Source organism: Colletotrichum lupini, chromosome 6 (genome assembly GCF_023278565.1).
Source record: "Colletotrichum lupini chromosome 6, complete sequence".
In the NCBI taxonomy this organism is placed as follows: Eukaryota; Fungi; Ascomycota; class Sordariomycetes; order Glomerellales; family Glomerellaceae; genus Colletotrichum; species Colletotrichum lupini.
Genome location: NC_064679.1, coordinates 63,258 through 76,830, shown reverse-complemented (window position 1 = coordinate 76,830; position 13,573 = coordinate 63,258). Strand labels below are relative to the sequence as shown.

The 13,573-nt window shown below is 52.8% G+C and overlaps 6 protein-coding genes across 6 annotated transcripts; 4 read left to right on the top strand and 2 right to left on the bottom strand.

The window, feature by feature from the left end:
- Positions 1-782: 782 nt before the first annotated feature.
- CLUP02_11492 (HET domain-containing protein) lies at positions 783-2,585 on the top strand (the record flags this gene model as incomplete). The annotated part of the gene is made up of 1 exon (XM_049290460.1): positions 783-2,585. One exon carries the CDS (start codon positions 783-785, stop codon positions 2,583-2,585), a length of 1,803 nt encoding a protein of 600 aa, XP_049147605.1.
- A 300-nt stretch (positions 2,586-2,885) lies between these two features.
- CLUP02_11491 (uncharacterized protein) lies at positions 2,886-3,795 on the bottom strand (the record flags this gene model as incomplete). Its single annotated transcript, XM_049290459.1, has 2 exons — positions 2,886-3,386; positions 3,445-3,795. Coding segments are annotated over 2 exons (852 nt in total), but the record flags the coding sequence as incomplete, so codon positions are not given.
- Positions 3,646-4,945, top strand: CLUP02_11490 (uncharacterized protein; the record flags this gene model as incomplete). Its single annotated transcript, XM_049290458.1, has 6 exons — positions 3,646-3,651; positions 3,762-3,945; positions 4,007-4,095; positions 4,136-4,511; positions 4,614-4,676; positions 4,773-4,945. The coding sequence occupies 6 exons, from the start codon at positions 3,646-3,648 to the stop codon at positions 4,943-4,945; spliced, it is 891 nt and encodes a 296-aa protein (XP_049147603.1).
- Positions 4,946-5,660: 715 nt separating this feature from the next.
- On the top strand, positions 5,661-6,306 carry CLUP02_11489 (uncharacterized protein; the record flags this gene model as incomplete). The annotated part of the gene is made up of 2 exons (XM_049290457.1): positions 5,661-5,768; positions 6,235-6,306. 2 exons carry the CDS (start codon positions 5,661-5,663, stop codon positions 6,304-6,306), a joined length of 180 nt encoding a protein of 59 aa, XP_049147602.1.
- Positions 6,307-8,546: 2,240 nt separating this feature from the next.
- CLUP02_11488 (uncharacterized protein) lies at positions 8,547-9,074 on the top strand (the record flags this gene model as incomplete). Its single annotated transcript, XM_049290456.1, has 1 exon — positions 8,547-9,074. One exon carries the CDS (start codon positions 8,547-8,549, stop codon positions 9,072-9,074), a length of 528 nt encoding a protein of 175 aa, XP_049147601.1.
- A 327-nt stretch (positions 9,075-9,401) lies between these two features.
- CLUP02_11487 (potassium/sodium efflux P-type ATPase) lies at positions 9,402-12,893 on the bottom strand (the record flags this gene model as incomplete). Its single annotated transcript, XM_049290455.1, has 3 exons — positions 9,402-10,151; positions 10,209-12,165; positions 12,490-12,893. 3 exons carry the CDS (start codon positions 12,891-12,893, stop codon positions 9,402-9,404), a joined length of 3,111 nt encoding a protein of 1,036 aa, XP_049147600.1.
- Between the last annotated feature and the right edge of the window lie 680 nt (positions 12,894-13,573).

Here is a 13,573-nt window from a genome sequence, read left to right as displayed (position 1 = left end):
ATCTACTAAACTGAAACAGAATACAACGCCTGTGAAGAAAGGTTTTGCGAAGAAAAGATGGCCATCATAGATTCCATGAGGATAGTCAAGCAGTAAATCAAAACAGATAGCAAGACATCACGTCGCCAAGACCCCAGAGGGAGACGATCATGACTTTCCGGGACTTCCAACGGAAAGTCATACTGATCGTACAGGCTAACTGACGAGGATCCACAACTAACAAAGGTAGATAGAAGGATCTAAGGCTTCATTTGTTGGACGAGAGATGTTGGGTGGTGACATTCGGGGGGGCTAGGAGCAGAGGCTCCGCCGGGGATTCAGGGATGATGTCAGAATGAATCCTGTGGCAAAACTGAGAAGCTTCCATGTTCGTCCAACTTAGGCACGTGAGAGTTTTTCAGACACGATCAGGTCGGTCGTACCGGCTCTGGAAGGTCAATCTTGGGAATTTGCCCGATTCACAGCGGAGGTGGCCGTCAACACACGGAAAGGGACGTTGGCTGATGCTTCCTTCGAGTACAATTGGCATCATGCGATGAAAGCACTGCCCAAATAGAAGATAAGGACTTTCCAAAAGATAAGATAAACATGTTCTTGCCGCTTAGTCATCTCACCATAGCTTCCAAGTGATCAGGCTCTCCCAACTGATGGATGCCTGGGATACCCCTCATCCCAAACACACCTCACTTGTGACACCTCACCTTCTCACCGTGGATCTCATGGTGGCCTTCTCGTTATCTAGATGTGAGCTGTTCTTATGAGTGCTCCCAATCTAGCCCATCATGCATCTGATCAACACGGCGACATTGGAGCTCGAGGAGTTTTTTGACCGTGCTCGCACCCCACCGTATGCCATTCTTTCCCACACCTGGGAGGACGGAGAAGTATCGTTCCAAGAATGGGACCACCTTGAGACTAGGAAAGAAAAGAAGGGCTTTCTCAAGATCGAATCGTTCTGCCAGCTAGCCTCGCAGGACGGATACACCCATGCTTGGGTAGACACCAACTGCATCGACAAGCGCAGCTCCGCCGAGTTATCGGAAGCTATCAACTCTATGTTTGCCTGGTACCAAGAAGCAGCGTTTTGTTACGTTTATTTGGCCGACGTATCATTTCCAGACACAACCATTTGGAGCGACCTGGAGATCCAGCTTCTAAACAGCAAATGGTTTACTCGTGGCTGGACTTTGCAAGAACTTATTGCTCCCCGCCGCATTTTGTTCTACGATCAGGATTGGAGATTCATTGGAGGAAAGCACAGTTTGGTTGACGCAATATACAAAGCAACCGGAATTAATAAAGAATGTCTCTTAGGCCATGCATCCCCTTCCGACTTCAGTGTTGCCGCAATCATGTCTTGGGCCGCTAGCCGTGTTACAACTCGCCTCGAAGATCAAGCGTACTGTCTCCTCGGTCTCTTCGGTGTCAACATGCCGCTTCTCTACGGAGAGGGCGGCAAGGCTTTCCTGAGGCTTCAAGAGGAGATAATCAGGGTCTCTGATGACCAGAGCATCTTCGTCTACGACATACCCACCCAGTCTATGACGGCACCCTTGGCCAATTCACCTGCGCTCTTCTCTAAGTCAACAGATATCATCCGCTGGTTCCGTCTGGCAGCGCCAACGGCAATGACGCCGCCATTTTACGCAATGACTAATGCCGGTCTTTCAATATCTTTGCCCCTGATCCAGACATTGTCGCCTGACTTCGTTCTGGGCGTTTTGAACTGCACCACGAGGATTGAGGAGCAGCATGCTAGGAGCGCCGTTTGCATACCTTTGTCATCTCACAATAACGATTACCGGCGCCAGTTTACTCGCGTATCTCTGCCTGCACCGTGGATATCGCTCAGTTCGGCTTCGATGAAGACCCTTCTTCAATGGCATGAAGGAAACGCCTCGCCTCCTGATGATTTGTCTTCAGAATTCATACCCGAAGAATCAACGAACATCATGATCTGCATGCTTGACGAGGAGAACCGGGAACGCCTTTGGAGACGGGGTTTTGAGCCTCTCAAGCAAACAGAAGGAACATTCAACAAGGTCTCTTGCTTCATCACATTTCCGCGTGGCTTTTCCGGCTATCGTCTTCACGCAGTAGATCCCCCCGAGGCACTGCATGAATATACGAGTCTGATGGCCATGCTTGACCAGAGAATTAGTGATAGAAAGGGTCGTAGCCTGCTTATCTTTAGAGTACCGGGTTCTGGTGGTGACGATGGCAGTTACATCGGTATCTATCTCGAAGCGGCACTGGACAACGAAGGCGCCTTGCAAGACTGGCCTCGAGCATGCCGCATATTACCTAATTGGAACAAACAGGATGGCCTCGATGTCGCTATGCAACTCAACGAAAACTTCCCACCTAGTTCTGCAAGCCTTGTTGGAAATATATTGGTAACGATCAGGACTGCAATACCGATCAACCCTAATTTTTCATTGTCAATGACAGCCGCGTTGATGGTGGAAATCGTCTTTGACATGGACCGTGTTCGAAGATTTCATTCTCAAAAGGGTCCGATCAGCAACTCATTTAGCTCGGGCCAATACTTCCGAATGTTGGATACCTTGAGCGAGTCTGGGTGATCTTCACTGTCACTTTCTCGCAGGCACTGGCACCAGACGAAAGGTGATGGGATCTGTCAAAGACCCTTGGCCAGAGTCAAATCTTAAGGTTCCCTCTAAAAAGGCAACACCAATGTGAGAAATCGGCTTCAATTGAACAGTACACACTATGCAGCGCAGCTGCTCCGGCAGCTCAGCTAACCATTCTGTCTTCACCTATCAATACACTACACAAAAGGAAACTCGCTAAAAATCTTCATATAATCATCAGATCTCCATGATTGGATCCTGTACCATCTTTCTCCTCAGAATAACCGCTGCTTAGGCCATGACCTCCGCGTGGAATTGCTCTTGTGCGCCAGCAGGGGCGGCGGGAGCGGCAGGGGCAGCGGGGGCAGCAGGCGCGGCACCACCGGCGGCACCACCGGCGGCATCACCGCCGAGCTTCTGAATACCACCGTCCAGGGACTGAGTAACCTGGTCAACAGACTGCTGAGCAATACCCTGGCCGATCGCGGGGACCTTGGAAACGATGGCACTGCTGAAGTCACCGGCAGTCGCCTTCTGTTGCTTGAGCTGGTCAACGGCAATGGAAGTGGCGCCAAGCTTGTCAAGCTCGGGCTTCTTGGCGACCAAGTCATCAACAGAGGTCTGGACAGCGGTGGTCAAGCCACCGGCAGACTGCTGGAGGGTGAGGGCATCGGTGAGGGAAAGCTCCTGGGCGCCCTGAATCTGCGTGGTACCTTGCTTCAGCGAGGTCTGGACCTTGTTGGAAGCATCAAGCAGGTTGGCGGCGGTGTTGGGATCCGCGGCGTTGAGAGCCTACGCAAGAGCGGGTTAGCTTCGGTCACTGAATCATGTTCGAGTCATCTTCTCGTACCTTGACAGCGGTGTCGAGCCCGGTGAGAGAGTCCTGGACGTTGGTCAAGGCAGCCTGGATGGGCTGAAGTTGACGCTTGCTGGCGAGAGAAGCGGGAGCTGCAACGGCGGAGCCGGCAAGCAGGGCCTGGACGAAGACGTTGGTGAAGTGCATTTTGATTGGTATTCGGTAAGCGAAGGCTTGGTCTGATTGACGCGAAGGATGAAAGTTATTTAGGAAAGTGTTGGAATATCGTTGTAAGCTGAGATTTCTGGATGTTGATGAGATGGAAGGAAAATCTGACCTAGACCTGGAAATCCACCGTCTTAATATACCAGCTTCTGGACATTGACGACGAGTCAACTTGGTCTTTGCATTCCCGTCACAGAGACTTCATCCGAGCCATTGTAGTCTCAGCCCAAGAAGCATCGAATACCATACGGCTCATCAGCCTGTATCCTCAGTACCTAGACTTGCGGTACGCAAAACCGACTTCTCTCACAGTAACCATCGTCAGAATCTGTCAGTACTCGCCTAAGCTGTTGCAATTGGCGCCGCGGAAGCCTCATCCGGCTGAGTGTAGTCACGGCCGAGGATGAACCCTTGAAACGCGCGCAGACGGCACGCCATGCAGCGTGGTTCGGTCGTCGACCAAAGATCACGGCTTTCACGGTCAGACGAAACGAAATGTGGATTCACGGACCCCCACTAGAAGCGTCAGTCTCTCGACCCGGGCAAAAAGTGGTGGGCTTTCACATTCAGTCTGCATGGCGACCCTGAACCTGAAAAGGGTGATCCCTTCTATTTTCATCCTCCGGCAGCGGTGCTGTTCATTTCCCATGGTGTGTGCGTTCATGAATCGCACCGCCTAGACCACACTGCGATCGCGGGAAGCTGCGATACCTACGGAAGCATTTCAGATGGCACAAATCATTACTTTCTTTCCCCTAAATTTGTCAAGATGTCGTGTCAAATGTTTCTGCTCGACAGCTATGATGGCTCCGAGGTAACACTGAGAGCTGGGTTTCGATATCAGGCTCGCGGTCTTGGCAAACGTACTGCACACTGTCGCACCTCTCGGCCCGCATGTTCTCTCCAAACTAACGCAATAAGCTTACTTAATGGTTCAAGTATTCAGCAGACTAATCAGTGGCGCAGACTGAGTTGACTTCACTCCTGCAGAACTTCAGGTAACTGGTGCGGGAAGGCTAGCACGCAGCAGCACCTCGGGGTGTTCCGCCTGCACATAACATGTTAGCGTTATGTGTGTCAATTGCCTCTAGTGCCTAGCAAGGCGGAGTAGCGCTAGACAGGCATCTTACAGAGACACTTTGTCTCCTGTTTGGCAGCCGCTAGTGCAGCACTGAGTGTCATCGTGCGTTCACGTCTCGATGAGAGCCTCCACGACGTCTTAGCGCCCAATGTCCCAATAACTGTGTCAACGATCCCGGCCAGTGCCAAGCAATCAAAAGCCGCGCATTCGGATTCGACTCAGCATCCTGTGCCCCATCCGAGACAGTGACACAGTTGACAAATGTCTGCCATATGTCACTTCGCCGCAGGTTTCCTCTGCAGAGGTCCGTGCCAGGCGCATAGCCGCGCCTGGCTAGGACTCTGAAGCTGCAACCCTGTCACCAAATTTGTTTCTGGGACGGGGGTGGCTGAGGATGGGTTATCCCGACATGGATATGAATGACTGAATCTGTCATTGTCATGGTGGTGGCATCAACTGGTCCTTCCCCCAGGTCAGTTCGTCGGATGGCAACAGGATTTGTGGATGCCAGGGGCCAAGTGATCGTGGACCACCAGGTGGTCTTCGGAACGGGAGGGGATGCGTGCGAGGTAGCTGGCACCTCTCACTCGATGTCCAGCCCTCGTTCGATGTCCGATGTTGTCAAACAGGGTACGGCGGCGCGCTGTGCCCCCTATTTGGCTGGTTCACGAGCCTGGGTTAAGAATGGCGAATCACCGAGGCTGGTTGGCTTGGACCGCGGATTCGTCACATCCGATTCCACCAGAACCTTCTCGGTCTGAAAGGCCACTGTCCTAATAGTCCGGTATAGCTCATGGTCTCAAAGGTCCGGACCCTTGGTAATCCGGTCCCCAGTTGCCCAAAATGTTTGACTCTGCAGGGGGGTTTCTGAGCTGCATCATCTCACAATCTTCTTGCCTGATCAAGAAAGTTCTGCTGATTCTCTTGTCCTCTTGATTTTTTCTTAAGCCGAGTATTGCCCAGAATGGATATTTGGAGCTTGTCTTCTCACTGGCCAGATCAGACGTCCAAACAAGTGGTCCTGATATCAACAAATCCCCATCGCGCTTTGAAGTCGAAAACTTCTCCAGAGGTACGAGCGGAGTTCTAGGGTATTCGGCAGGTGGTTTTCGTGGAATGAAACTATTATTTGTGGCTTCCATTGTGGAGAAGGTTGAAGACATAGGTAGGTGACGGGACATCTGCTTTGACCTCACGACATACATTTCGAATGCGATTCGCTCTTCATCGAAGGAGCTTATTCTCCGATACTTTCTGGTTGGGGAGAAACTGGTTTATTACACGTTTATCAGTGGCAAAGTATGCCTCGGTACATTGCTCCACGGAATGGGTGATCGGTGTGGCTGTTAGCGAATGGAAGCAATGAGTAGATATAAGCAGCCAAGCCCCCAGATCACCACATGGTCTTTTCCTTCTTTTTGATAATATAAGATGTACTTCGGTAATGGTCCTACAGCGACGCAATATTGGAATGTTTCCAGTCGCGCTTTGCAAAGATAAGGTGATCTAGTCTAACGCCATGTCGATGGCGTGGAAAGGACCTATCTCGCAGGGAACTCAACCCGTCAATCGACAAACTCCAAACTCCAAACCATGCCCACTCCAATTGAGAAAGATTTCCTGCGCTTCCAGACGGACCCCTGGGGGATTTTACTTTGCAGAGTGTTCCGGCATTGGGCGAAGTTCGGTGGTAGAGTTTGTGTTGGTGAGTAAAGATGAACGCAGCCTGCAGGACTGAAAGGCAAATCGCGATGAGCGGATGACGAAAGGGGTAAAGTTAGCTGATGGAGGGGCGAACCCTCAGTTTGAGATCCGTGCTCGGAGAGTCTACTTGAAAGAACTTGAAGATGAATGGTCCCTGATATTAGTAGATCCCTAATATTGCCATTTTGTGATGTACAGGGTAACTTTGGTAGGTAAATGCTGTAGAACAAACTGAATTCCCGTGGAGGTATCAGCCGCCCTAAGTATAAGAATATGCCAACTCTTCTATCTTAATTAAACTTGGAGCTTCTTTGACAGACTCACATGAAATTGTCTTGGGGTGGAAGACCGCAACTGACTGGTGTTTGCTCACTTGAGCTGCACTGTCCAGCATCACTTTACTTGTTCCGATCGGAATTTGGATGCCACCCTTTATGTCTGAACACATGAGCTCAACTACAAGTTCGCGTTGAGGTAGAAGTATAGCACTTCATTGATGTCATGGCAGTCGTTTCGTGTCACTCGCATTGAATTTGATGGCCCTCTGGTTACTCGGTGTCTGGGTATCGGTATCTCTTATTCTCAAGACATGGTCAATTGCGGGAATTTAACACTATAAAAGGGGGCGTTTGAGATATCAACCAGACGGTGGGACGTTGGGACTGAAATCTCGAATTGCTTGGTGTAGAAAAGATGTGCCTATTTGAACTCACTCTGTAGTAAGCTGTTCCTGTATTTTTCGTTCTGTGTGACCAAAATAAGAGCTCTTTCCGATATACCCACCCACACTATCCTACTTCTTGCACGTATTAGGAGTTGAATACTCTGGTTGCGGTGGTACCAAGAGAAGGAAAACGGCCGACTGGTAAAGGCTTAGCTGGCTAGTCGTCCGCTTTTCACTGTTTATACCAGCCAGGCTGACCAATCGAGATTATGCCCATCACAACCATGAGTGAGCAGGCTCCATCCAGGCTGTTGATGCTTGCACGCGCATGCTTGTTGCCTGCTCTGTCGCTTCTTAGACTGCGTACGGACCTACTTATACTGCCCCCCCCCCCCCCGTCCCGCCTCCCCCGCCCCCCCCCCCCCCCCCCCCCCCCGCCCCCCCCGGGGCCGTGGGCGGTGCGGGGGGGGGCGGGGGGTCTCGCGCCCGCCCGCCTTTTTGTTTCCTTTTTTTCTTCCTTTTTCCCGCCTGCGCCCCCTCCTTCTCCCCCCCCCCCCCCCCCCCCCCCCCCCCCCCGGGGGGGGGCCACTGAAAATCAACAAATGAATTGAACTAAACAAGTACTTGGTCTACGCACGTCTTCAATCACTGGCAACGCTTACTACACTGAATACTCAGGCGGCCGTTTCTTTCGCGAAGAACTCCAATCCGTATGCTAGGCTCTATACAAGCAACGGCCAAAGTTCCCTGCACCCAGTCGAGCATCCAGCATCGGGTGGCCCTGCCGTCCCCTCAAGACTGCCTATTCTTTCGGCAGAGATCATACTTCATCCTTTGCTTAGAAGTCCTCAAATTTCCTGCAGTAGAGGCTCTTCTTTCGAGTGACGTAATCTGCCAGCGGACAAAATCGGGAATGACGCCGGCCGCAATCCCGTAAAAGTGGAACCGCGACCGGGCCCCGGATCCTCAGAGCATCTCCGATCCGACCCGCTCCGAGTCAGCTTCCTATCCAAGCCAGCCCCGTGATCTTGCCTTGCGGAACATCTCGGACTCATTCGATCCTCTTATCGAGGTCAGGTAGCAGAAACTATTGCAAACCCAGAAGCCGCAATGAAGTGTTGTATTCAGTTCCTTTAAATCGCTGTGGTCAGCTCATTCACGAAACGAGTGCCCGCCCATCTCAACATCATTGTAGTCTCGTCCGCTCTCAACAAGATCAACTTGCCAAACATGTCTGAAATGAAAGTCCTCGTCCTGGGTCTCCCCAGAACAGGCACACAGTGTACCTCTCACCTACCATCCCCGTTGACTAAAACCCCTCTGACACTCCTCAGCCGTCGCCGACGCCCTCGCAATCCTCAAAATCGCCCCCGTATACCACATGCGCGAAGTCGCCAAAAACACCCACCAAGACCTCTGGATCACCGCCATAACCGACAACCTCCCCATCTCCAACCCCCCAAACCCCTGGTCAAAATCCCAATGGGACGCCCTCCTCTCCCCGTACGAAGCAGTCTCCGACTTCCCCCCTCCCTCTTCCCAACCGCCCTTGCAGAAGCATACCCTACAACCCCGATAATCCTCACCACCCGCTCCTTGGACTCCTGGGCGTCTTCGATGCGGGGTACGCTGATCCACGCACATCTCCACCGGGATGAATTTCGAAAGTCGCCAATGGAGGGGTTGGCGAACGCATACCACTCTGTCTGCTGGGACAACGACTTTGGAAAGAATGGAAAGGCGTATTTTCAGAGGCACCATGAGGAGTTGAGGGCGTTTAGGACCGATGGGCGTAAGTTCCTCGAGTTGAGACTTGGAGACGGGTGGGAGCCGCTTTGTGCGTTTTGGGGGGCCGAGGTGCCGAATGTGCCATTTCCGAGGAGCGATGATTGGGTTGAGTATAAGAAGAAGGTTGAGCAGGAGAGGAGAGAAGCAGGTTTTGTCGAAAAGTATGCAGAGAACCAAGGGTTCACTGAACGTCAGCACATTAGTACGCAAGGGAACATTTAGAGTGTGTGTTGAGCTCGAAACATCGAGTTCATTTTATTGCGTGGCAATTTGGGGCTGGAGTAAATCCTCGACAGCCAAAGCCTTGTAGAAAAGATACTAAAAGAGTGTGACGAAAGCGAACGCATCACCAAAGCCCGAAAGCCTGCCAGACTCATGTTGAATAGCCACATTCTGCCTGATTCCCATTACCGATGTTGGATCCGATATTAATCCCGCCAATACTCCGCACCGAGGCACCGATTACCAGGAAACTTCCCACGCATTTGACTACAGCCTGCGCAGAGGCATCTGCTTTGCAGCAGAATCATCTTCAATCTAGCGCGCGGACTAAACCTGTCCTTCGGGACTGCGTGCAATCATGCCGAGACCCATATGACGCTTTACAGCCTTCCAGGTTTCAATGAGAGCAACATAGACGACCAAGCAGGCAACGACAATGCCCCACTCCCAGGTAATCATGCCGTGCTTGAAGACAGCGCGGTTGACAACAGGGAGATAGATGACGGGGAAAGTCATGATGAAGCCGCCGGCGACGGCCCAGAACAAGAAACGGTTCTTGAAGATGGTCTTGAACACAGCCGTGGGGCCAGTCCACAACTCAGGGTTCATGTTGAACAAGCTGCGCTGGAAGTGCTTGACCTCCCAGGCAGTGACCAAGAGCAGGAAGCTCAAGGTGGCGTAAACGGTGGACCGGGCCCTGAAGACGACATCACAGGTCTCGTTCCAGCCGTCGTTGCAATGGCTGCCGAGATCGCCCGCGCCTGGTCCGTACGCAACGGAAGTAAACGCGGCCAAGCAGAGCGAGCCCATGAAGAAACCGTAGATCATCTTGTCGCGGATCAAGTCCCAGGTGAAGACACCAACGCGTAGACTGTGAGGTGCACGCAGGAGGATATCGGGTTGAGCCTCCTCCAGACCAAGACCGATAGCCAGGAATGAGGATGTAATAAGGTTGACCCACAGAATCTCCAAAGGGGATAGAGGGAATATGGAGGTGCCACTTCTGTCCTTGAAGGACAGACCAATAAGGAGAAGAATGACCTGGGAGATGTTGGAGATCAAGAGATGGAGCAAGAACTGACAGCCTGGTTAGAAAAGTGTCTCGAGGAAATGTGTATGTGTGGATAAACAGACCTTCTGGATGTTGTCAAACAAACGGCGACCTTCCTTAATGGCGGTAACGATGGAAGCAAAGTTGTCATCGGTAAGAACCATGTCCGCTGCCTCTTTGGAAACGTCACTGCCTCTCTTGCCCATGGCAATACCAACATCGGCTTTCTTGAGAGCAGGCGAATCGTTGACACCGTCACCAGTCATGATGCAGTAGGCCTTGCGACGATGCATGGCCTCGAGCATTCTGACCTTGGTCATAGGGCTGCATCGAGCGACCACAAGAGGGAGGGCTTCAAGAGCGTCAACTTCGGCGTCGGTCATGGCGTCGAATTGTCCAGCGGCCATGACTGCAGTAGACGGCTCGCCGCCACGCAGGATACCGACCTCATGAGCAATGGCAGTAGCAGTCTTAATGTGATCACCAGTAACCATGTGGACTGAGATACCAGCCGTGTTGCACTTCTTGACGGCTCCGAGAGTCTCGACACGAGGGGGATCGTACAGGCCAGCAAGACCGAGGAAACGGAGCTTGCACTCCTTTTCGTTTCTCTCGCTAGCGTTGTCAGCATCTTCGAGGAATCGTTGAGCAACGCAGAGGACTCTGAGACCCTCTGAGGCTAGCTCGTCAGCCTTGGCCGCGATCCTCTGCTTGACGTCGTCCGACTCGGCCAATCTCTCAACCATGACTTCGACGGCACCCTTGGTGAAGACCTGGCGGGGAGCGCCAGGGAACTCGTAGACAACACTCATGAGCTTGCAGGTGGAGTCAAAGGGGAACTCGTACAACATCTTCGTCTTTTCGGACGAGATGAGGTCTGTCTTTCCCTTTCCATATCGCATAGCAAAAACCTGAAGGGCAATCTCGGTGGGCTCGCCAATGGCGGTCCACGAAACCGGCACCTCGGTAGCGGTGGTCATAGACTCAGTATCGGTCGAGGCCTTGCCATCGGTAACAGCGGAGTTGTTGCACAGAGCAATAGCCTTGAGGAAGGCACCGAAGGATGAGGAAATGATAGTGTCGTCAGACTTCTCAACCGTCGGAGTCGACGCTCCACTAGAGCCCGAGCTTGATGCGGTCGATCCAGGCCAACGCACTTTGCCGCTGGTCGGGTCATAGGGGTCGGTAGTGCCCTCTATAATGGCGGTCGTATCTTCGGCCAGCCAGATCTTCCTGGTAATCATTCGTCCCTGCGTGAGCGTACCTGTCTTGTCGGAGCAGATGTTGGTGACACCACCAACGGCTTCGAGAGAGGAGAGCTTGCGAACAATGACGTTTCCAGACGCCATTGCTTTGGTACCAACAGCCATAGTGATGGTGAGGACGGCGATAAGGGACTCGGGAATGACGGCGACACCGACACAGATACCGTAAATGAGAACCTGGTCGTCAATGTCGAACTTGCTGACCGCGAAGACAATGATGGCCAGAAGGATAGCCAGACCGAACAGCAGAAGAGCAAACTTGCTAAGCTTGACCTGGAGAGGAGTGCCCTCGAGACCAAGGATGCTCTTCATGGCAGCCTTGAAACGCGCGAGAGCGCGGGCGGGGAGTGAGGCATTCTCGTCTCTCTTACGAGTAGTGCGAAGCATCATGGCGATCTTCCCCACCTCGGTTTCCATACCAGTGGTGGTGACGATACCGCGAGCGCGTCCTCGAGTGACGGTGGTAGCCGAGTACACCATGTTGATGCGGTCACCGAGGGGAATATCAGCCTCCTCGAAGAGTGCCTCGGGGTGCTTGCTGATGGGCAGGGACTCGCCGGTGAGTAGGGCCTCGTCGATGGAGAGGTTAATTCCCTCGAGAAGACGAAGGTCAGCTGGGACGACATCGCCGACGGCGATCATGACAAGATCACCCTTGACCAGAGTCTCGGCTTTGATGGTCTCCGCGATTCCGTCACGGACGACCTTGCACGTCGGGGCGGACAGCGCGTACAAACTCTGGATAGTCTGTTCGGCATTGTAGTCCTGGACAAAGCTAGAAAGATGTCAGCCACGAATGCTTGGCGACTCAAGTGCTGGGTAGGAAAGGTGTGTGAGACCGAGTTGGCTCGGGGGCAGGGGTAGAGGATGAGCCACTTTGCCAAGAATCTCGCGAGCAGGGTACATTGAGTGCGCGGTCCACAGGAGCGGTCAGCAGTCACCCTACCCAGTCGTGGGGCGGCAGCCAGGTGAGTGGCCAGTCGTGCTTTGCAACAACTCAAGAGAATCATAGAATCGGTAGGCCAGGCACGAGAAACCAGGGGGAAGCAGACATATGCCACTGCGAAGTAACAGGGTGAAGGCAGGCGACGTAACTTACCCCACGACGATGTTAAGAAGGATAACGGCGGTGATGACACCTCCTTCAATGTAATCTTGGATAGCAAAGGACAGAATCATGACAATGACAAGAACCAAGGTCAGACTGTTGGAGATTTGTCTCATGACAATCTCCCAAACGGATAGGCCCTTTGCGCCCTCGATACGATTAGGCCCGTCCCGTTCAAGACGGGCGGCAGCATCGGCCTTTGAGAGACCATTTTCAAGGTCGGTTTGCCAGAGGAGACCTATGTCCGTGACAGGAACCGAATGGGCAGGTCGCTGAGGGACCGGGTTGGGAATGGGCGGGGGCCGCGGTATAGACGGCGGCTCGTCCTGCTCGGGATTCACTTCCGCGGCAGCTGTGTTGTGTTCACCATGCCTGACGGCTTCGGGTTCTCCCATCGGATATCGGTAGGTAACGGCTTAAAACGCGCGCTTGGGGGGGTTGGATGGTGTGTGTTGGTGCTTTTGGTAAAGCCCTGCAGATATTGATCTGGAAAGAAATCTGTTAATAGAGAACGGGCAAGCTCAGAGCTTGGGGGTGGTGATGAAGAAGAGAAGGGAAAAAGAAGAGGGAAGGGTAAGAGAGGTGTGTGCTAGGAGGCAGCGTTAAGTTATACTTTTGTGGCGGGTGGAATGCGTGCCAAGGGAGGGGAGCGAGGATGTATGTACCGGAAAGACGACCAAACCTGAAGGAGGATGGATGGATAATGGATGGATAATGGATGGGATACTGGAAGATCTGGACGTATCTCCGCAACGGACGAACGAGAGAGAGAGAGAGAGAGAGAGGACGAGGTACCTCTCACCCAGCGACCCCCGTTGACTGTCCGAGGACTGGGGTGGGAGGAGTGGAGGGATGCAACGCGGGCGCGGAACGGTGGTGGGAAAATAGCTCCGACCGAACGGGACGACGAGTGGATGGGCCGAAGAAGTGAGGACCGAAGCGCATCCGTTGGGCGACTTCCTGTCTTGGACTTTGTCTGGGGAGATTGAGCCAGTAAGGTATTCGTACCGTGTCCGTCATGAGCTAAAGTAGGGCCACAATTGTTAGTGACGGAACGAAGGAATGCAACAGTTGA